The sequence below is a fragment of the Phascolarctos cinereus genome, unplaced genomic scaffold (genome assembly GCF_003287225.1).
Source record: "Phascolarctos cinereus isolate Bilbo 61053 unplaced genomic scaffold, phaCin_HiC Scaffold_5;HRSCAF=322, whole genome shotgun sequence".
Taxonomy (NCBI): domain Eukaryota; kingdom Metazoa; phylum Chordata; class Mammalia; order Diprotodontia; family Phascolarctidae; genus Phascolarctos; species Phascolarctos cinereus.
The window spans coordinates 298008319-298031490 of NW_027555958.1; the positions used below are offsets into that span (position 1 = coordinate 298008319).

Consider the following 23172-nt stretch of genomic DNA (forward strand, 5'->3'; position numbering starts at 1 on the left):
CCGAGGTTTCATTGAAGTAAATTGATATTAATGGGCGTTTCTTGAAATTCAAACTCCCGGCATTGTTGAGGGATCTTGGGCTGGGGAGGCGAACTGCACATTTCCCAAGAAGCTTCGGGAACCGGTCTCAAGCCAACGCATTACAGTTTGGCAGAGTCCGAGCCCCTGAAGAGGGGGGAAGGGGTAGGAAAACAGGGGGAGAGGTACGTCCACCCTCAGCCTGCTTTCCAGTGATGTTAGTGGGGGTGAGGGACTCAGACACTGGAAAGTTTCTGAGAGACCTTTCAACCCAGGCTAATGAGAGAGAAGAAGGAAGAAGTGAGGAAGAAAGCAGGGAGAGGAGTCCCAATTCAGCTGGAAGATTGCTTGTTTGGGGCAGGAAGGGGGTTAATATGAGGGGCTGCAGGAGAAAGTGATGGTTTGGGGTGGGGGAAGTTGGAAGAAGGGGAGAAGAAACGTCCCGGATAGGCACAATAGGAGCATTGATTCCCTGTTAAAAATTGCCAGTTTGGAGGTTTTCTCCTCCAATTAAAAATTAATTATTTACCGAGTGAGGATGCTACTGCACCGAATGGCGCTTTTGATATGGTGATGAGCTTGGGAAATCAGTACCCTTTGCAGTAGTAGAGCAATGATCCTAAAGCCCACACAGAGTTTGTGTGTGTTTGTGTGTAATTGGGTAGTTGTATGATGCAGACATTTTCATGGAGCTCTTGACGGAAAATATTCTATAACTAGCCAAAATATTATCCTTTTATTGAATAGATTTGGATTTTTTATTCTTTATTAACTCTTATTTGCACCAACACAAATATTGTAGATTTATGCAACATTGACTTACTATTATAGATAGACATACATAAAATATAAATACAATTTCTGATGTGTGTATCTATAGCTCCATGAATATACTTCATGGATGTATATGGCTACATGTAGGTCGATGGGTATATACAGAGTGTTCTAAAAGTCTTAGTGCAGTTTTAAACCTTTAAAGCTTAACATTGTGCTAAGAATTTTGGTACATCTTGTACACATACGCACACACACACATGCATGCATATATTATGCATATATGTAGTGTATATCTTTCATAGAAAATATTAAATACTAAACTCAATGGGTCATATTGTACAAATTCTGCAGAAGTAGCATGGTTCCTTATGTAAACTCAAGCCATTTCATATAATTTGAATCCCAGACTACAGCTCTTTCATCCTTCCTTACTCTCTCAGGCTTCATTTTTAGCCACCATCGGGGATACACTTAGAGCAGGATGGAGATGGAATATTAGGGTATAGGTAATAGAGACAGGGATGGTCAGAAGAGGGCTAAGTGAACTGAATTAGGTTGGAAGTCTCATTGGATCTTAGTGAAGGACTGGACCTTCTAAACGGTGAGCAACCTTTCAGAAGTGAGAGTTTCCTGCTCTTCAATTTCACCTCCTAATACAGGGAAGCTTTCAGTGTAACCTACTAGGTCTTAGGAAAGAGATGCTCAGAATAGAATGAAGTTATTCCAGGCAGTACCCTCAGCTAACTGCCACTGTTTTAAAAACAGGTTCAAACCTGAGTGGGGGAAAGGCCAGAGGGCTTGGAATGGCGTGTACCTCTCCCCAACCATTTTTTTTAACTTACTAAAATACCTCTCTGGGTTCAGAGTTGAGAGGAAGTACTATAGGGAAGGGAAGGCTATTTTCTCAAACTATTGGGTTGTTAGAGAATAGCGTGACCATAAGGCTGGGAGTTGAGGATGTGGAGGAAGAGAAGTGGAGATTTTAAGTTTGATACATGGGGAAGTTTACAGAGAGCAAGGTCACTGAAAAGTATTGAAGGAATCTGTAGGAGGTAATATGGAGGAAGAAGAGACATGGCTGGTTCTCCCCTTTCCTTTCTCTCCACCATCACCTCCCCCCATAAGACGTCGACTTGTCAGTAGAACACTGAGCTCAAACCATCCTTAGGGGTTCCAGAGAACCTGGGGCTTCTGCGTGTAAATGGCAAATATTCCGTCTTCTACATTCTTACCACTGACTCACCCCCCCCCCAAATAATTCACTGAGGGAAAACAAGAAAGGAACAGAGACAGAGATACACGTGGAGACAGAGGCAGCTAGTCTATGGGAGGGAGGGGAGAGGAGGCAGGCGGATTGGGACCCAATAATTTGCCCTAAGCGAATTGTCATAGGATCCCGGGCTTTGGGTTTTATATTTGGAGGCAATTCAAAAGTACTTCCGTTGATTGGTCATTAATCCAGTGAGTTATTGTCTGTTAAACAGAGGTCACTGGGAGAGAGACATCTAATCTGTCAGGAGAAGTCTGGCTCAAATACTTTTCCTAGGCTGGGCTCCTGTTTCTACCTTTTTCCATTTCTCCGTTTCCTCTTTCTTCCTCCATGTGGGTACGTGTCTGTTTTAATGTGTTTTCTCTTCACCTTCCCTTCCTCACAAGAAGGGAACTAGCATAGTACTGCCTCTTCCCTCTTAGCTTTATGCCTCTTTGTCTTGGGGGCTCTCGGGGCTTGCTGCGGGGGGGAGGGGTTACCGAGGCTTTAGATGGTCTATCTTCCTCCTCCCCACTTCTCACACACTCTATCACACATACACCCGCGCACAAAGAGGGCATCTCCCGCTTAAAGGGGCACTCATCCTCTAACACTCAACTTTTCCATCTTTCAAGCCTCCGAATGAAGACCGGCATTACTCAAAATTCCATTGTTGAAACGGGCAACTCTTCCTAGAGTTTATTGGTCTTGGCTGACCCCTTTCACATTTGAACATGTTTTATATAATATAGAACAATAAGACCTTACCCAGATATTATATAATGCTTTTTAATTTTTTGTTTGTTTTGTTTTGTTTCTGTCGCCCTGGGCAAGAGAGGTTCGAGTGTGTTTTGAGCACATGGCTGAAATTCTTTCTCTGCTCGGAGGTTACTGTTTCTGCTCTTGCCTCCCGTTTCTCCTTGGTCAGGTCCCCGATGTCCTTCGGTTTTGAGGACTCTCGGAGAGAGCTTCAGAAGTAAGGTTCCATCTATTCCTGTGTTCTTTTGTTCCAGAGCGCAGTAGCTGGGGGTGATTTTTTTTTCTCGGAGAGAAAAGTGAGGACAGAGAACTTAATGCCTAGAACCGTCCTTCAGTGCCAAGTCCTCCCTCCCCCCCCCTTTCCCATTACAGGCTTGGAGATCTTTCTTCATACGGAAGAGGGGATGATTACTATTGTTATTTTTAAAGGATCTTCGATAACCCGAGGCCAGTGGAGGAAGGGGAGGGAAAGCTGCGTGTGCGCGTAATAAATTTTTAAAAATTATTGCAAAAGGTCTCTGAGGCTCCTCAGCTCCGCCTGCCATCTCAGCTTCAGGAGGGGCTTTCCCAATTTGGCCGCGGGCCTGCTTTGGATCAAGGAAGGTGGCAGATCCCGCCTCATCGGTTCCCCGGGAGAGGCCTGGAGCTTGGTTCTAAGGCCTCAGGAACGAAAACGCGGGTTGAAAAAAGAAATTTTATGTGTTTTTTTTAAATTTGATTTCTTTTTACTTTCTATCTTCCAGTCTCTTTACTGGAGGGGGAGATGGGAGAGGACTTTTCTGATATCTGGAAAAGTCTCGAACTGATATTGATATTTCGAAAAGCCTCAACTGGGAATGGTGTGTGAGATGAAAGAAGTACAGGACAGGGAGAAATTGGTCATTTTTCTCTCTCTGGTGAACGAATCTGAGGCCAAGTATGAGGTAAAGGAAAGGGTTGTGCCTTTTGGTCCAGCCTGGTTATTTAATACTGAGAAAGGTTTTATTTTAAAGTTGAGGGGATATACATTTTTTGGATTAAAGTATTAATCACTTTGTTTCTCTTTCAATCTCTCTTCTTCCTAATTAAAAAACAAAAACCAAACCAAAGTTTCCTCTGTCAGTAATCTGTTCCCTCTCCCCTAAAACTGAGCAGTGAATTGTTTTCCTTCGGTACTGTGCTACTTATGGTTACAGAGCCTCACTGCTGAGTTCCAGTGTAGAGGTTCCCCCAACATGGAAGCATTTTCCCTTTTCTGCACCTCTTCTCCCCCTTGTCTCCACCTCCTGAAGGGCTTCAAGCTCATTTGTGCCTGGTTCGCCACTTCTCTCTTCCAGTTTTTCCCCCATCAACCTTTCACTGGGTTTTGAGAGGTGGGGGTAAGAGAAGTTTAAAAGGGGCCTGAGAAACAGAGGCCAGAAACTTCAAATAAAATAAGCAGTATCCCAGGTTGGGTATTCTTTCTCTAAGATACCACTACTTCCATCAACTCCTTATCTTTGATGGCAGTGGGATTTAAGGGGATCTTTTAGCCTTTCATCTAAAAACTATTAAATTAAAATATCCTCATCAACTCTTGGACATTGTAAATCACATTATTTCCTTCAGCCCCTTCACAGGTCCTCCAAAAATAAACTTAATGCCAGGCACAATGCAATTAAGGAGGTCCTAATAATATTTTCAAACCAAGTGTAACCTTTAATATTGATTGATTTTTTTTCTTGTAGTTAATTTCACCCTCCCTAGCCCCTTCCTTCATCTCCCTTTTCTGACAAAAAGAAGCTGTAAGTTGTTGAGTGCCTTTTATCACAGCGCCAAAGGATGAGGTATCTAACATAAGCTTCTTGAGAACTCTTCTTTCCAGCAGCCATAACCATAGACATAGATTATCACCCTGTTCTTACTCTGCAGCAGCTCTAGACAGCAACTTAGAAGATCCCAGGACCTCTTAAAAACATTAAAGAATGAATAGAGACTCCCCCAAATCGCCCCAGCATCTCTGTGCCCACCTTCCTTCTGAAAAAATAAAATATGGAAAGATCCCTTTCTCTTGGGTAACAAGAACAAAATTGTTCCTTACCAGCTCAAGTCAGAGCCTGGAGAAGTCCGTAGGCTTCAGATATTCTGTGGTGGTCGTTGTCGTAATAACAACAATAATAATTTGTAGGAGGAGGAGGAGGAGGAGATTTTAGAGAGTGAATCAAGTAGGGTATTTTTTAAGTGACTCTTCTTTCTCAGTTTCTTAAAATTACCTAGCCCCTCATCCCCTTTCCGTGTGCAAATGGGATTTAAGATGGTGGCGGGGGGGGGGGGGGGGGCTTTAGTGGAGGCAGTTGTGTTTCCTCTAGCTAACCCAAACAGTATCCATAAGGGTTTAACAGATCCTGTATAGAATGTTTGCTTCTCCCTGAAACCTAAACATTGGGATGACCCTAAAAGTCTATTTTAGAGGTCACTGGGTTGTGTGTATAAGGGGAGACTGAGGAAAATTTTCTAGTAAACTTACTAATTTTTTAAAAAAGTTGAAATGGTTTCCACCCCAACAATATCTTGTCTTCCCAGCTCTTCCCCCTTCCCCATCCTTTTCCCTTTTCCAACTACCAACTTTCTGAGAAGTCGAAAGGAATCCACCCTGCCTCGTATCCAAAGGTATCCGATCTTGCTGTGGTTGCTTCTGTTGCCGACGGTGCTGGCTCTTTCCCTACCCCTTGGTAGAGGAGATGACCCAAAATAAAGTCCATAGGAGCTGCCAGAGCTAGTGAAACACTAGAAGCAGGAGTGCTCCTCCCCAACACGTTCTGGGCCAGAAATTCAGTCTGGATCTGGTGCCTGATGTTCTTGCCTGGAGAGATGGGTATGGGGTGGGAGTGGACTTAGCAACCTCCTGAGGGAGATGAATTTGCCCACATTCAAAAGTAGAAGCTCTAATGGGTGGGAGGCGGGGGATGGGACCCTGCATAATCCTCATCGGGCTCAGTGGGGGGAGGGAACAATAACTGTAAAGAGTCCCTCTTCTAGGTTGCCAGTCTTCCCAAATGGTGCTTCTAAAATAAATCAAAAAAAGATAAGTCAAAAGCAGAGGAGGGCTTTCTAATCAGAATGGAGGGGGAACTAAGGGGGAGAAGGAGAGAGGGAGGGGAGGGAGGGAGGGAGAGAGAGAGGAGAGGAGAGAGAAGAGAGAGAGAGAGAGAGAGAGAGAGAAGAAGAGAAAGAGAGAGAGAGAGAGAGAGAGAGAGAGAGAGAGAGAGGAGAGAGAGAGAGAGAGAGAGAGAGGAGATGCTTTTCATTCTTTCATTTAATCCTCCTAAATTCAGAGTCAGCAGTTAAGCAAAGTCTAAAACACTCTTTCTGTGTTCTGCCTTTTTTTCTCTCCCCCTAAAGGGAATTAGTCCTCCGCTGGGAACCCCAGTCCCCCCCCCCAGTCCCTAAATCTGCAGACACCTACATTCTTGGCTCCTGTGCTCCTCCTACGCAGCTCCAGCCTCTCTTCTTTTCCTGCCCCTACACGAAATCCTTCGTAAGAGAAAGTTTCGCTTTTGCAGTTACTCTAGTTTACCGAGAGAGCCATAAATCTTGGGTGGCCTGGAGAAACAAGCAGGTCTGTCCTTATTAATAGTCGTCGTCCTAGTAGTAATAATAAAACCGTCTCCTTTGCTCTTTTCTAGGTCATTTTACTGTCTTCTTCCGTCCTTAGAAGTGTAAATGTTCTCTCTCTTCTCCTTCACCTCCTTTTCTATCTTATGCCAGTCAGGAGGTGAAAATATTAACAGACTCAACTTCAGAGCGAAGTTCCTCTAGTCTTCGGTCGCCCTACCTCATCCTGGCACTGTAACCTCCTCCTTTTGTCCCCCTTGTTTCGACCCCCTTCCCCCAACTCTCATATTGATGTGTGTGCGTGCGAGTCTGTGTTTTAATCATCAGTCACCCGCTTGCTGCCTGTTCGCAAAAAAAAAAAAAGAGGGGGGAGCTATGCTTAAAAAAAAAGATCCTTGTGCTCCCCCCTTCCACCTAGTTGGAGTTGGAAGGAGAGTCTACCTAGAGATTTGTGGGGGAGGAAGAAGTATAGGGTGGGAAGGGACAGGGAAAAGAAGGAAGAGAGGCAGAGATAGGGAGATGGAGAAGCAAGACCCAAAGATGATTCAAACTATTTAAAAAACAATAATAGCGAAACTTAATGTTTTCAAATTAATGAGGATTCGCACCCAAGAGTCACACCCAAGAACTCAGAGCCATCTCTGGTTAGGCCTCAGTCCACTACTGAGCCTAATTAGCATACTGTTTCGCTAGTGACGCTGCTGTGGGGGGGGGTCGGTGAGGGTGGTCGAGGGAAGCATGATAACTCACTCTACCCACTTTGCCCGGGGCTTTTCCCTCCTCACCCCCCCAAAATCTTGCACATATATTTTTTAACACCTGTATTCTATTTTGTTTTAACCCTACATTCTCCTCCCCTTCCTACTTTTTTTTTGGGGGGGAGGAGGAGAAACAAAAACATCCCCCCCACACCTTCCTTCCGTATCAGGCATCTAAGCCTGGGAAGGGGAGAGGTGGGGGGGTGTGTATGTAGGCTTGTGTGTGTGTGTGTGTGTGTGTGTGTGTGTGTGTTTTTTCCCTGTGCAAAAGCAGAGGCCATTGTTATCGGAGAGTAGGGCGTACCAGTCTTATAGGGCAACCAGATTGTGGAGACTTGTCCGTTCGTGAGGCTGGAACCGGATTCTCCGGGAGCTGCCGAACCACCTTTCGCCTCTTCTATTTTTTTCTTACTCCCCCACCCCCTCCCTCCTCCGCACACCCCCCCCCTCCTAAGCGGAGTGAATTGAAACGGACGCACCGAGGCTCCTGCGACCGGCCCCTCTGGCTCCGCAGCCGGGGTTCCTCTTTTGGGTGGGGGGGGGGAGAGGGATGTAGCTTTAAACAGTGGCTTTTTTTTTTTTTTGCCTTCAAGCTGGGGAGATTTCTCGCCTACCGCTCGCGTTGGGGCTCGATGTGAATATATATTATGTCTGCCTGTTCTCCCCTCGTCGGTGGCTAAGGTAAGCTGGACTGAAATAGGCTATCAGTTTGTGAATGGCGGAGAGTATGTCTCAATGATTTATGGCCCATATGACTGCGATCTCGGTTCAAGAAGAGTTCACAAGCTTTAGGCTTCCTTCCACGCAGCGACTCTCTCTCTCTCTCTCTCTCTCTCTCTCTCTCTCTCTCTCTCTCTCTCTCTCTCTCTCTCTCTCTCTCTCTCTCTCTCTCTCTCTCTCTCTCTCTCTCTCTTTCTCCCTCCTTCTCTCCCTCCCTCCCTCTCCCTCTCCCTCCTTCTCTCTTTTTCTCTCAACCTTTCTTTCTTCTCCTTTCTCTCCTCTTTTCTTTTTGTACCTATCTCTTGGCCTGAATTTTTTACCAGACTGTGCTTGAAAGACTGGAATATTGGAAGGCTGGAATATATATAATATATAATACACACACACACACACACACACACACACACACATATGTATCTCTCTCTCCCTCCCTCTCTCCTCTTTTTTCTTTTTTTCTTTGATTTCTTTCTTTTCTTCCTTCCTTCTTTCTTTTTTCTTTTTTTTTTCAAATCCTATCTTTTCTCCCAGGTTGTCCATCGGCCTGTGCCTTCTCTAAAGGGGCCTCCTGTCCTCTCTCGAGCTATTGTTAAGCGTCCAGATTCCAGTGGCAAAGGGGATTGCGCTGAGCGGAATGGCTTTCTTGGGGGGGGGTGTTGGTTCCTTCCCTCCTTATCGAGGCCCTGGTGGGGGAGCTGAGAGAGACCTGTCACCCTCCTGAAGAACCAGATGGAGAATTGAATTTTTCCAACATGGAGGAAGGGAAAATACACACATTTGGCTCTCTATAGGGATGGCTTACTTTCCCTCCCTCCCCCCCCCCGCCCCGCAATCTTTCTTCCCTCCTCCCTCCGTCGGATTTTTTCTCGGCTTTTTCTATCTACCTACCCCAAACTATGATCCCCTCGGAGGTCCTCTCCCCGGCTGACCAGGCCTTGACGCTCCCTGGCGGAGACACAATCTCAGAAAAGCACAGCATCTGAGTTGCAAAGCCGCTTTTTAATTCGGTTAGCTCTGGAAGCCAAACTTGGAACAGAAGGAAGCACTCGAGCCTGATCCGCACAGCCCGGGTCTGTAGTTGGTGTAGACTCCTTGGAAGAGGCTTCCACTGACTAGCTGTGACTCTGGACATTTTTCTGTTCTCCTCCTCCGGCAATGATCCTGATTCCTACACGGCGGCAGCGGAGACTTGAGGAGCTTCCCTGGAGGCGGGTGAAGAGCTGAATTTCCCAAACATCTCAGCTTTTCTTCCCCTCTGGTTTATTCTCTCTCTCTCTCTCTCTCTCTCTCTCTCTCTCTCTCTCTCTCTCTCTCTCTCTCTCTCTCTCTCTCTCTTCTCTCTCTCTCTCTCTTTTGTTCTATCTCCCTTCTTTTTCAGCTAAGACACACTCCAGGCCTTTGCTGCTGCCAGGTTATTGGTTCTTTTGGGGGGAAGGGTGGTCAAGGAGTTTAGGACACGTTCGAAGAATTCATCGGCTTTAGGCTTCCAGCCAAATTATTATGCTTATTGGTATTATTGTTATTACTGTAATATTAATCTAGACAAAATAAAACTCTGTCCAGCGCCAACTCCCCTCCCTTTCAGTTTGTATTCAGTTTCCCTCTCCAATCTATTAATAACAAACTCAGCTGATGCGTGTTAATTAATTCACCCTTCAGCCAGGGCTGCTCCAAAGCTCATTTGGGCTAAATCATAACAATAATAGCTGTGCTAACAATAAAGAGCTGCGCTACCCGGGTCAGAAGGACCCTTCTCAATGAGAGCCCGCTTCTTTCCAGACCTGTGTCCTCCCCAGAATAGAAATTCACCCCCAGAATTCAATCCAGATTCTAGGATTAATCCGTATTTATTCGTTGTAACTGCCATTAAGTGCATTCTTGGTGGAGGAGCAAAGGAAGGTTGGTGGGAGAGTGTTCCCTTTTCTTTCTCCTTTAAAGGTTTTTGTTTTGCTTTGCCTTTTTTTTAGATAAGCATCACTTAAAATGAATTCACTTATCACAAATACACTCATTGTAAAAGAAAGTCAGCTTACAGAATTCTTTCCTATCTAAGGGTATTGGTTAAGGAAGAAGAGAAAATAGAGCCAAAACGAAGTTGTTTTTTTCTTATTAAAAAAAAAAGCAAAGTCCTCAGCAGCTTGCAACTTTATTTTTCTGCCATTTTCTCATAACAAACAAACAAACAATCACAACACCATTAAGAATAGGGCTTTTTTTTTTGCTTGTTTTAGGGAAAAGAGTTGGCCTTCTTTGGGCCCTTTTATAATCAGCTTGCAGGAAGAACTCAACTTTTAGTGCCAGGAGTCACTGTTTTGTTGATATTCTTTAGCAAGTCATTTTCTGTTTGAGAAAGGGCCATTCTTCACCTCACTCCAGCAGCTGTACAATTTTTTTCTTTTTTCTCTTTTCTTCTTTCTCTTCTATTCTTTCTCTCCTTCCTAAGAAAACAGGAAAAAAGGGAAGGGGGTAGGGGGACACAAAGGCACAGAGAGAAGAAAACAAGAGGTGGAGAAAACCTGTACCAAATGGTGGAGGCACCAACTGGTAGGGAGAAGGTGAATGAACTATCCAACAGGGATCTGGGGTCTCCAAAATATGCTGGTTGGCCTTGGACCTCCGTCCATTCTTGGCTGAGTAAGGGATTTGGCCAGATTCAGAGGAAAATGTAAAGAAAAGGAGAAAACTTAGGGATGGAGAAGGCTAAAAACTTCAGAGAGTTTTATGTCATGCGGGTTGGGGCAGTTTTGTTTCGGGGAAATTGCTTACTGAACTTGCTTCCCTATTCTGTCTGGATCGAATGTCCCGCCCTGCTTGGCAGGCTAATTCCCTGCTTGGTTGAAGGAAATTTGAAAATGGACAAAGGGGGGGGGCTCATATTGGGATAATGATAGTGATGATGAAGATGACAGAGCTTTTATTTCAGAGTTTCCCTGCTTCCCTCACCCCTCCCCTTAGCCAAGGACACAGATTAACATCCTATCCTACACTTGGGTGTGGGGGGGGGAGGAGTAAGAGGGGGAGGGAGGTCAAAGGCTATTCCACGGGAGAGAGGGGAAAAGATGTCACTTGAAATTAGTTGAGTCTGTGAGATCTGGGACGTTTCAAAATCAGCATTCTCACCATTTTTAATGGGGGATGAAATCTCTTTTTTCTGCATTAAAATAAAATCCTTCGCAAAATTCAGCATCAGGTCAGGAAGGAGGCCTCAGCATCTGCTTTGGGGAGGTGGAGGGGGGATAGAAAAAAAAAACCCTATTGATGTCAGCTCGCTTTTCAGCGCCTAAGATGGATTCGAGACCCAGTCTTCTCCCCTTGTTTCTCCTTTCTCGCCCCGCAGGTCAGCCGCTTCCAACAGACCACGGGAGGAGGGGGGTGGAGGGGAGGGGGGGGGTCCGGCACATCACGTGACCCCAGGGTGCCAATGTCCAGTCCTGAGGGTATCAGGCCCTTGCAAGTTGCCACTCGCGGTCCAGGGCTCTTCCAGTGATGCAGAAAGCGACCTACTACGATAATACAGCAGCTCTGTTCGGAGGTTATTCCTACCCTGGCAGCAATGGCTTCGGTTACGACGGGCCCACCCAGCCCCCCTTCCAATCTGCCACTCACTTGGAAGGAGACTACCAGCGTTCCGCCTGCTCACTCCAGGCTCTGGGCAACACGGCTCCCCATGGCAAAAGCAAAGAGTTGAACGGCAGCTGTATGAGGCCTGGCTTGGCCCCCGAGCACCATTCGGCCCCTCCTCCGGGTTCGCCCCCTCCCAATACAGCCCCAACCAGCACCAGTAGCAACAGCAATAATGCCAGTGGGCCCCAGCAAAAACGCTCCCCCCAAATGCGGCCCTGGCTCCAACTCCACCCTCAGCAAACAGATTTTTCCCTGGATGAAAGAGTCAAGGCAAAACTCCAAACTGAAAAACAGCTCCCCCAGCACAGGTATTGCCCCTCCCTCTCTCTGCCTTATTTTGATTTCTATTATTGTGATTATTAGTCTTCCCAGGATCCACTCAGAACTTCCCAAGTGGCAGACTACAAGGGGAGGGAAAGGAGTGGGAAGAAGGGTCAGGTAACAGGGGGACTACTGCTTTGGTAAGGGTAGTATAACCCTTCAATTTAACTGACACCTGAATCCACCTACATTCTTATTTAAGACATGCCCCCCCTTTCACCCTCTCCCCCTCCAAACACACACTTGCTCATTGCATCAAAAGCCCCAGACATCGGAAAATCAGGCCATGGGTCTGTGGGACAGTGTAGAAAAGCAGTCCAACAACCCCTGAGTGGCCCACAAGCCGAGTGATTATTATTAAGTATGATTATTGTGGGTATTAATCACAGTCACTGAGGTGTCCCAGCCGCTTGACAGACCTCATCTACCCAGCACGGTGACCCTGGGTCTGTCCCACCTGGCTTTGGGATTCCCAGATTCCCAATGTGGCCTTCACTCTAGACCCTTCATTAGTACTCTCAGGATTTTATTTTTCAGAGACGAAGAAGGGAGAGAAGGGAAGACCTGAGAGTGGGAGGAGAGGAGAGGGGTGAGAGAAAGGGAGAAAGGAATGGGGGGGGAGGGAGGGAGAGAGAGAGAGAGAGAGAGAGAGAGAGAGAGAGAGAGAGAGAGAGAGAGAGAGAGAAAATAATCCAGTCATAAATAAATGGCCGTACAGCTTGTGTCTGCGTGACATGATCAAATTTTCATAAGCTGGGGCATGGAGTGGAGAACAGGTCTCTTAATAAATGCCACTATTATGGAGTGTCCGCTAATGCGACGGTACAGGGGGGGGGGAGGAAGGGGAGGGCGAGAAGAGGCTCAGAGCCGGGGCCTGGATTTATTAAGAAACGATGCATTCAATTTCGGCGTGTACAGTAATTATCTTTTATTTCATTTTCTCTCCTCCCCCCTTCCCCCCTCCAATCCGGCAGAAAGCTGCGGCGGCGGCGGCGGCGGCAGCGGTGGAGGCGGCGGAGGCGGAGGGGTTGGGGGTGGCGGGGAGGCGGGGGAGGGGACAAGAGCCCACCGGGATCCTCAGCCTCCAAACGAGCCCGGACAGCCTACACCAGTGCTCAGCTGGTGGAGCTGGAGAAGGAGTTTCATTTCAATCGCTACCTGTGTCGGCCCCGCCGGGTGGAAATGGCCAACTTACTTAACCTGAGTGAGCGCCAGATCAAGATTTGGTTCCAGAACCGGCGGATGAAGTATAAGAAGGACCAGAAGTCCAAGGGGCTGGGCTCGTCTTCGGGAGGCCCATCTCCGGCCGGCAGCCCCCCTCAGCCCATGCAATCTACAGCGGGCTTCATGAACGCCTTACATACCATGACCTCCAGCTATGAGACCCCGTCCCCTCCTGCCTTCGGCAAACCCCACCAGAATGCCTATGCTTTGCCGTCGAACTACCAACCGCCACTCAAGGGCTGTGCCGCCCCGCAGAAATACACGCCCAACCCCGCGCCTCCCGAGTATGAACCCCAAGTCCTCCAAGGCAACGGGGGAGCCTACGGTACACCGAGCATGCAAAGCAGTCCTGTGTACGTCGGAGGGGGCGGGTACGTGGATTCACTGCCGCCCCCTGCTGGTCCCTCCCTGTATGGCCTCAACCACTTGTCCCATCACCCGTCTGGGAACCTGGACTACAACGGGGCGCCCCCTATGGCCCCCAGCCAGCACCACGGACCTTGCGACCCACACCCCACCTACACAGACCTTTCTTCTCACCATGCGCCTCCTCAGGGTAGAATCCAAGAAGCGCCCAAATTGACACACCTGTGAGAGGAGACGTGAGGGAGGTGGGGTAGAGGAGCACAAGGAGGAAAGAGGGTGTGGGAAAGAGCCAGCTAGACTGAGATTGCCCAGAGGTGATGGAGAGGACAAAAGGGAGAATTATAGGACATACGCAGCTTCTCTGTGAAGAAAGGGCCTGGTGGGAGCTGGGGGTGAGGGGAGGGTATTGGCTCACTCTCCCAGGTCTCCACATCACAAAATTTGCATTCAAACTTACCTCCTTCTACCTGCCAATTAAAGAACCGAATCCAAACCAGGCTAGAGATCTTTTCCCTCTCCACTCCCTTTCTCTGCCCCCATTTCCCCTAATATCTCCAAAGCTCCAATACAGCTTTTAGTTAGAATGTCATGGGGGGGGGAGGGATTTGAGAAGGAGAAGCTCAGAAAATTGGAGCTGGGGGTTGTGGAGAAGCACATTTTAAAAGCAGAGAATAGGATGACTTAACAAAAGGCAACCAAACTACTTACTTCCCACCTTTCTTGGCTACCCCAGATATCTTCTTAATTCTCTCTCTTTCTTTTTAAAAAGAAAACATACACAAATATTTCAACGCCTAGGGCACAGAACCAGCACTAACTCCTTCTCCTCCATTCTTTAGAACCTTCAAAATCTGCTTCCTTCTCCCTTTCATTTAGGCCTTATCTAAGGCCACCCTCACTCCCTTCTTCTCCTTTCCTCCTCCTTCACCCTATTTGTTAGCTTCACATCCTTTTCCAGTATTTTAAGATCTACATACTTGGTGATTCCCCCTCCCCCCATTACAATTTTCAGTGGGCTCAGGGATGCTGAGAGATCCTGAAAGTCATAGCTGCCTATATTATAAAGATATAGCTATATATTTTTTCTTTGAAAAATGACTGAGGAGCAGAGGTAGGCCTGGGGCAGGCAAGTTGTCAGGTCTAAATATTCGGCTGTCCTCCCCTGCCCCCACTTTCTCACTCTCCAGTCCAATCACCACATCCTCCCTCCTCTCTTTAGGGCTCATCACAAAAAGCAATCCAGACAAAAGGGGTTGGAAGCTTTTTTATTATTATTATTATTATTATTATTGTTATTATTATTATGTTATTCTCTTGACTTAACGTGAAAACAGGGTATATTTGAACAAACTATGTCCCAGGGCCTGAGCTGAGGCCAGAGCCTTTGGTATGTGCTGGCCTAATGCTCCTAACTGGGTACCATTGTTGCACTTAGAGTTTACATTTTAACGGATATAAAAACAACTGTGAGAGACGCTTGGGCCCGAAGAATCCAGGCATTGCTCTGAAAGTGTGTGTTCTAGTGAACATTTTCATATATATATATATATATATATATATTTATTGGTTATAGCCTGTTAAAATATTTTTTTTGTATTATTTATCCCCCTACCCAACATTATGTATTTATATGAGGGACAAAAGAAAATTGTACTTTTTTTCTTTTAGTATTCACTTGTTATAAAGGACATTGTGTTTCCTGTCGTAAAACCTTTTTATTATTTTAGTTATTACTGTACTCTAGGAAAGAGCCGTAGATTTATGTTACCCTCGTACTTATGAGCAATTGTAATTAGTTCTCTTAAAGGCATGAACTCAGCTCCTAATCGTCTCTGTATAGTCCTGAATTTGTAGACTTAGTTACTCCCTCTTGGAAATCTTTCTTTGTTCTTAGGAGTTACTTTTTCCTTACTAAAAAGAGTTGTCTGTCAAGCAATTCTTGAATAAACTTTCTGTTATCAATTTTACCTTGTCTCTTTGGTCCAATTGGTCAGGCAACAACCAAGCTGTCCAGTGTTCCCAAATTTAAGAAGGGGATTGAAGATACCATTCTGGTTTTCTTTCCCAGCCCTCACCCTAGCATCTTCCCCTTGCCCGTGAATCTGTCTTTTGAGTTCTGTTTGTTTCCTATTGTAACAGTCTGCCAACCTCTCAAGTTAGTGCTTCCTTAACAAGCTCTTGTACTCTTCTCTCAACAGTCTTCCTGAATTTGCCCAGCTACACCTCTGTTTCGCTGGCTTCCTGCTTCTGTCTCTCTGTCTCTCCTTTCTCTGCTCTGGATAACGGCTCCATCTCCCTTCCAGCAGCCTAAACTTCGCAAGCCTTTTCCGCTGCTACAAAGAAGCCATCACGTGACCCTGGAGCCCAACCACCATTGGGTCTAGAATGAAAACAAAGGAAAATGATTAATCTTTTAAAAAATTTTAAATAAATAAATTCTAAGGCCTAGAGTATTCAGGTCAGAACGTTGCAACCGAAGTTAAATCTAATTAAAAAAAGGTGGAAGCAACCAATCTCTGGAAGGGAGAGGAGCAGTTGATGCAGCTGCGACTAGGCAAGGACAGGGGTAGGGGGAGACATTTGGGTTAGGAGAATAAATAAAATAATTCCTAGGCTTGTGGGCCTCTCGGTTCCCCCAATTTCGGCAAAAACTTCATTTATTAGTCGCGGTTCCATAAAAGTTTTATAATGTGGGAGCGAGGATAGAAAGCGTCTGTCAAAGATGAAATGTCAGCGCTGAATCGCAGGAGCCGATAAGAGAGAGGACAGGGAGTCTGAAATATGGGGCTAATTCGCTGAAAGAAGTGGATTTGAGAGTTGCATAATTCTAATTGTAAGCGATGTGCTCGCATTGCTTAATAAGAAATACATATACATAAGTGCATATGTTTATGTATACATGTGTATATATATGTATAGTGTGTGTGTGTGTGTGTGTATGCACGGGATAGGGAGGGGTAAAGGAGGGGCACGTTTGATTACCAGCCGCCAGCCTTAAAACGAGGGCTAATTTTCATTTTTATGTTACATCCAGACAGTTCAAGGTTAGTAATTACAGTCTTTATGCAACGATAAATAACGATAAAAAAGCAACCTGATTTCTCCCCATGTTTCGAAGCAAGATTTTAACTGGACTCGACTCATTCAAGCAGGAAGCAATTTGCCATTGGGTCACACTATAATCCAAAAGCGAGAGAGCGTGCAAAGTTTGATTGGGATCAAATAATGCTCAAGGGTTCCCCCCCCCGCCCCTCCCTTCCCTCTCACTCTTCTTCTTCCCTGAATAACATTTTCTGGATGATGTAACTAGATGAAGCGCCCGTGTTTGGGGTTGAAGCGGAGGGGTAGGAGGGAGGTGGATGATTATTTATCTAGCAAGAGGGAGGGAGGAGGAAGAGAGGTATTTAGCGAGTCTGAAAACAGGAGTAACTGACTGTAGTGCTGAATAGAATAGAGGAAAAATAAGGCAGTATTTTGGCGTGCTGTCTACCTGCCCTTCCCTTCTGGAGATTTCAGGAGCTCAGATACCTATCCAGAGATTAAGTTAAAATATCTCTGCTGTATGAGTCTCAGTGCAGCTGGAAAATATGTCTCTGGGAATCTAGGTCTTCTCTTGCTAAAGGCCCACCTCTAATTCTTTAATAAACAAGTTTTACGCTGCTCTTTAATCTGCCCGTAAAACCTGTCAGGAGGGCTTAGAGGCAGCTCTTCAGTCTCCTCCTTCTCTTCCCTCTTCTCCTCCTCCTCCTCCTCCTCCTTCTCCTTTTTCCTAAAAGAGCTCTCTGTCTGAACTACAGAGAGAAAGCTGCCAAACTCACTAGGTCAACTCTATAGAACCTTTTAAGTCAACACCACCACGAGCTTTTCCTGTTCCCTATCTTTTCTTCAGGGATTGGCTGTCTGTTGGACCCGTCAAGTTGTCTTTAAGAGAGCCCAAACCCCATCTTATCTAAGGCTTTGAAGCTCCAAAAATAATAAAAACTTAGGGAAGATTTTTAAAAAATATTAATATCTTCCTTAGCCTTCTCTCCTAAGAAAAAAAAAACTCCAAAAACGAAAAACTCTTTTTCACTGACTTGAGCTCGAACCTCACCTGGTTTCCCCAGATGCAAGCAACATGCACTTTTCGAAATTCTGTGATTTCAACAGCCCACCCAAAACTCCAAACTCTCCCTCACCCCTTACACAACTCCTCTCCAGCCATCCTGCCCCTCTGTCCCCCCTTTGTGGATATTCTTTAGTCAGAGCTCTCTCTCCTCCCCCGATTCCGTCTCTGCGCCTCATTTAAAATACTCACCGCCTACACGAATGTCTAATTGACAGAAAGTAAGTTCCTAGCTCGCGCGGCCCCAGCGGAGTTGCCATTTCTCCCCTAGCCACCTCTTTCTCCTCCTGCTTACTGCTTGAAGTGGGAGGGGGAGGGGAGGATAGGGAGCCCTGGGAGTTTTCCAAAGTAACTTTCCCCTTACTTTAGTGGCCGTTTTCTCTTTCTCCATTTCCCATCTGCTACTCCTGGGTCTCCCTGATTCACCTTTCTCCTTTGCATCCCCCACCCCCCACTCCTCCCCCACCTTGGCCTTTAAGAGATCATGATTTTAGGCGTCTCCCTCTCCGTTTCCCAAAGAGCCAAATTCTTTGATGCGATAGGAGGGAGCTGTCAAAGGGCTAAGATTGATCGCCTCTTCTCCTCTCTGGTCCCTCTGACCTACTTATTAAAAAAAAAATCTTCCCCAAGCACTGATTTTTCAGTGTCTGCAGTGGCTTCTTTTTATTTCCAATCAAATGTTTTGGATTCACCCACATCCCCAACCTCAGCTTCACACACACATCCCTTTCCCAAGTTTTAATTAGTTCTCTAGACCTTAAAAATCTTCCCATTCAAAACCAAGCAAGGGAATATGAGATCAGTTGTTCTCAATTTCCTCCTTCAAAGTAGTTCAAATGGGGCTGGGGAGGGAAAAATCCAAGAGAAGAAGATTCTTTCCTGGGAGGAAACACAAACTCTCCCCAAAGCAAACTTCTTCGTGGACCTGAGATTCTTAAGTCGGTGGGTCTTGTGTTTGCTGTTGAATAATAGGTAAAAATAGAGTTACAGGCATTTATGACTAATATAGTTTCCTTTTTAAAAAACTGGAGACACAGATGTACAATATGCATAAATGTGGAGTATAGCTATAGATACAGCAATTGAATACAAGTATATAAAGTATAGCTGCCCATTAGAACTTTTGTACAACCATAGAATCCCAAGGGACCTTAGGAATGATCTAATCATCTAACCCAATCCTCTTATTTTACATAAGAGGAAACTGAGACTTAGTGAGTTGTAATGAGCTGCTCAAAATCACACACAGCCACTTAGTAGCAAGACCTTGACTGGAGGAACCTAGGTCTTATAACACCCAGCTCGGTATTAATTTTCACTTACACCATTCTGCCTCTCCAGTAACACCTCTATGCCTCAGTGCTTAGTGTCAGGGTTGAAATCTATTGATCTTTGCAAAATTTAACCCTTGACATTATGGGATGGGTAGGGGAAAGAGTGATATTTGCTCTCTAGGGCAGAAACTTTCAAGAGAAAGAAAGCCCATTTCAAATTTCTCTTCCTGCTAGGTTTTGCTCCACAATCTACTCTGCTATCCTGAAAAGGTTAATTTATTCTTGTGTATTTATTTGGATGGGGGGGAGGAAGACTTCTCATGTAGGCGACCTCCCCCCACCCAAGTCTTTCCATTAACAGGAAAAATGTTTCAGTACTAGTTTAGGAAAGGGGGGGGGAGAAATAGGGTGAGGGAGATACGAGGGACCTCTGGGGATTGGCAGTGTCCACATCCTGGCCCTCTGGAGTTTTTGAATCAATTAAAGGAAAGAATGCTCTCTGTTTTCTGCCAGGCCTCGGTGAGCGATTGGCCGAGGCCGGTCCCGTGACCGCGTATTGCCTGCAATTTCGGCCGAGTCTCGGGTTTAATAGAGAGAGTCCCCATACGCCTGTATTTATCAGCAATATACAATTATAAAGGCCTGAAATAAAAAAAAAAAGAGGGAGAAAGAGAGAGCGAAATCTCCCTCCCCCTCCAACATCACCCCATCTGTAAACTGGGGGGGAAGGGGGGGTTCCTTCCGATCCTCCCTTCCTGACACCCCCCTCCCCAGCAAGCCCCCTCCCCCACCCTGAGGCTGGGACCATTGAAAGCCATGAATTTTGAATTTGAGAGGGAGATTGGGTTTATAAACAGCCAGCCATCGCTCGCCGAGTGCCTGACTTCCTTCCCCGCTGTCTTGGAGACATTTCAAACTTCATCAATCAAGGAGTCGACATTAATTCCTCCTCCTCCTCCTTTCGAGCAAACCATCCCCAGCCTCCAGCCGGGCGCCTCCACCCTTCAGAGACCCCGGAGCCAAAAGCGAACAGAGGATGGGCCGGCTCTGCCGCCGCCTCCGCCACAGCAGCCTCTCCTCGCAGCTCCCCTGGCCCCCGAATTCCCCTGGATGAAAGAGAAGAAATCGACCAAGAAACCCAGCCAATCGGCCTCATCCCCTGCCCCAGCTTCTTCCACGGTGCCGGCCTCTGGAGCTGCATCACCGGCAGGTCAGTATAGCGGAATGGGGGCGTGGGCTAGGCAGTTTAATGGGTCTGGGGAAAAGCAGACGGGTAGACATAGATCTAGGGTAGGATTCTGGAGCGGGAAAGAGCTGTTGGGGTCTCTTCACTCAGTCCCCATCTTTCCCACAGACCAGGGGAATGAAAAGTCAGGGCCTGGACAATTGGTTTCCCTCTACCTCAACCCCAGGAAATTTTGGAGAATGATTTTAAGGTTACTTTTCCTTTGCATGTCCGTTTTTTTTTTTCCGTTAAAGATTAAAAAGAGATTTTATTTGCTTTTTCATTTCTCTGTGCAAGGGCGTGAGCCTGGTACATTGGAGGATGGGCATGGGGGGAACTACTGGAATTGAGTCTGAGGGGAGGGGAAAGGAGAGCTTCTCCCCCCCCCCACTAAGTCCCTAAGAGCAGCTGAAGAATTTTAGAGCTACTGCAGAACTTTCTGTAGGGGTGGGGGCAGTGGGGTGTCTCTAAGTGGGATAGGGTAAGTTAAGAGAGGGATCTCGCTTTCCCTGTGTGTGAGAATGCAATACAAACTGTAAGCACATCTCTCCAGTTCCTGTTGGAAGGGATCAGGAATCGCTTTTCTCTCTTTCCGGAGGGATAGAGGTAGGGACGACGTTTTCCAAGCTTGGAATTCCTTTCCCATGGTCTTGCTTTGACCTGAGATTCTGGCTCGGCTTGGAGTGAGGTTCGAGAAGGACAGGAAAGTGGAATAGCGGCACAGCGAGCGGCATTGGCCCTCCTTTTTAAAAAGGGAAAAGGAGTGGGAGGGTTCATACTGAATCTCTTCTCCACCAGGGGCGGAGGGCTTCATGCCGGCTGAATTGGTGGGAGACTTGGCTGAGGAGGGGGACCTGTATCCCCAGTTTAACACTTATATTAACCCCCCCCAGATACCCCTGGACTTCAGGACGGGGGCTGCAGCGGGGCCCGGAGACTGCGCACAGCCTACACAAATACACAACTGCTGGAGCTGGAGAAGGAATTCCATTTTAACAAATACCTGTGCCGGCCCCGCCGGGTGGAAATCGCGGCGCTGCTAGACTTGACAGAGAGGCAGGTCAAAGTATGGTTCCAGAACCGGCGAATGAAACACAAACGACAGAACCAGCATAAGGAACCTCTGGATGGTGAAGCCGCTTACCCTGGGGCTCTGGAGGAGGGTAGCGACCCAGCGGAGGAGCCAGAGGACAGCCCGGTCCTGGGTCAAGCTCTGGACGCACCGTTGCCGTCCCTAGGGGATAAAGAGGCTCGTTCTCTCCCCACCAAGCCCATCTTAGGTCAGCTAGGACCTCGGCTGCTGTCTGCCCCATCAGAGAATTCGAACGCTGAGAGTCCTCAGTACTCCGAGGACAGGCCAGGGGCGATGGAACCCGAGACTCTCCTGGACGACTCATTTCCCGAAGGGCAAGATTCTCCCTTCTTGCCGGATCTCAACTTCTTTGCTTCAGATTCCTGCCTCCCGCTCTCAGGGGGGCTTTCTCCTAGCCTGCAGGGCTCCCTGGACAGTCCAGTACGATTCTCTGAGGAAGATCTGGATTTCTTCACCAGCACGCTTCGAACCATCGACTTAGAACACTTACAATTCCAATAACACCCCTCCCCCAAACACACACACCCCACCACTTCCTCCCCGTTTCTGACCTCTTCACTTCGTATCAGGGAGTACTCTTTCTAGGTTAGAGGACTCCTTTCCCCTTTCTTCGCCTTTCCTCATTCCCATAGAATCCTTTATAAGTTTTACTAAAAATTCAGGTATTATCGAAATTAGAGTCTTATCCATTTTCCTCTCATCTCTCTCTCTCTCTCTCTCTCTCTCTCTCTCTCTCTCTCTCTCTCTCATTTATTAGACACTTAGACTTCTCCTTATAAAAACCCACAGAAATCCTTTTGGTAAACTTCCAATGAAATCTCAGGAATAATAAACTCTTGGGGGGGGGTTTCTTAAGAAGAAACAGAGGGACCTATTTTCCTCTTTTTTAAGTTTTAGACAGTAGACTATTTATTAAAATTCTTTAATAGGAAAAGGGGAAAGTATTTATTGTATATTATTTTCATAGATTAAATAAATGTCTTTATTATACGAAAACAAGTGAGCGTTTGTTTTTGTGCGTAGGCGTTTCCTGAAGTTCCACAATTTAGCGTAGCTCTAGTGGATTCCTTTTGCCTTGGAAGCTAGTTTCTAGTTCCTTTTCCAGGTCCTATCTGGGGTATCTGTTATTCCCCCGGATTGGAAGGCACGAGGCAGATTTTGGAACAAAGTGTATGCACGGACCTGTGAAGTCCGGGTACTGCAAATCAGTTCCTCTGGATTCAACTCTGCACTCTTCTCTCTCCTCTCTCAGACTACAGAGAAAAATTGGAGAGGGCCAAAAGTTTACATAGAATGAATGCTTGTGTTTCCCATCTTCACCTGACCTCTATCTTTAAGACCCCTCGGCATCTTGCCGGGTTGGGTTGCTTTAACTTCGTTTTATTTTTGTTTGCATTTAAAGAAATCCTCTCCTTAGACACAAAGACAGAAACGGCCATGAAAATAGGATCTGCCAGAGAAAGAAGAGACCCTGTGGTCTTTCTTGTAAGATTTGCAAAGGGTAGGCGGCATAGGTGAATTGGAAAGAGCTTCCCCAGGAAGACGGAAGGGACCAAAAAGGGAAGGAAGGGGGAAGGGTAGCTGTAGTTCCCCCTAGATAATTGTTTCTGTTATTTCTCCCTGGGCCCTCACAGAATAAAACCCACGCATATCCTCTCAAATCTTTAAACAGAAAGATTGAGGGTGGAGAAGGAATGGAAAGGAATTTTCTGGAGAGGATGGGGGATCAGTGAAGAGGGAAAAATGAGACAGCTTGTGAGCCTGGACCCAGGGACTGGAGAAGATGTGTGTGGCGGTGTGGGGGATTTTCTCGGTGTCTGGGCCCACGTGCTCTCAGACAGAAGCGATCCCTTCCAACATGGAATTTTATACATGAAACTCATATATCAAGCGGGAGGAGGCGAGGGTGAGGATGGTTATGAATGAAAAAGGGTCAACGAAGAAATCCATCGCGGTGGACAAGGAAAAATAAATTATTTCTAAGGCACTGGGGGCTCCTGGGCCAAGTGGACCCTGTCAGGGGTTAGGGAAGCGATAGAAGAGACTGTGTGCGAGACAGAGAGACAGTTGGACGGACGGAGAACTGGAG

The 23172-nt window shown here is 46.5% G+C and overlaps 2 protein-coding genes and 1 long non-coding RNA gene across 3 annotated transcripts; 2 read left to right on the forward strand and 1 right to left on the reverse strand.

Moving 5' to 3' along the window:
• Positions 1 to 9978: 9978 nt before the first annotated feature.
• LOC110215825 (uncharacterized) lies at positions 9979 to 21083 on the reverse strand. The gene is made up of 4 exons (XR_013487203.1): positions 20994 to 21083; positions 14095 to 20732; positions 10972 to 11063; positions 9979 to 10289 (listed from the first exon to the last, which is right to left on the reverse strand). It is a non-coding gene; the product is annotated as an uncharacterized LOC110215825 (long non-coding RNA).
• Positions 11242 to 15353, forward strand: HOXB3 (homeobox B3). Its single transcript, XM_020997617.2, is given in 4 exon segments — positions 11242 to 11655; positions 11657 to 11783; positions 12771 to 12833; positions 12836 to 15353. Coding segments are annotated over 4 exon segments (1287 nt in total). The 5' UTR covers positions 11242 to 11337; the 3' UTR covers positions 13615 to 15353.
• On the forward strand, positions 19523 to 22065 carry HOXB2 (homeobox B2). The gene is made up of 2 exons (XM_020997618.2): positions 19523 to 19975; positions 20884 to 22065. Exons 1-2 carry the CDS (start codon positions 19582 to 19584, stop codon positions 21582 to 21584), a joined length of 1095 nt encoding a protein of 364 aa, XP_020853277.1. The 5' UTR covers positions 19523 to 19581; the 3' UTR covers positions 21585 to 22065.
• Positions 22066 to 23172: the final 1107 nt, after the last annotated feature.

Bases quoted from the DNA above. Each gene is read 5' to 3' on its own strand.
- HOXB2 (XM_020997618.2), top strand. From the start codon at position 19,582: ATGAATTTTGAATTTGAGAGGGAGATTGGGTTTATAAACAGCCAGCCA. The intron at 19,976-20,883 runs GTCAGTATAGCG...AACCCCCCCCAG, and splicing joins TGGAGCTGCATCACCGGCAG to ATACCCCTGGACTTCAGGAC.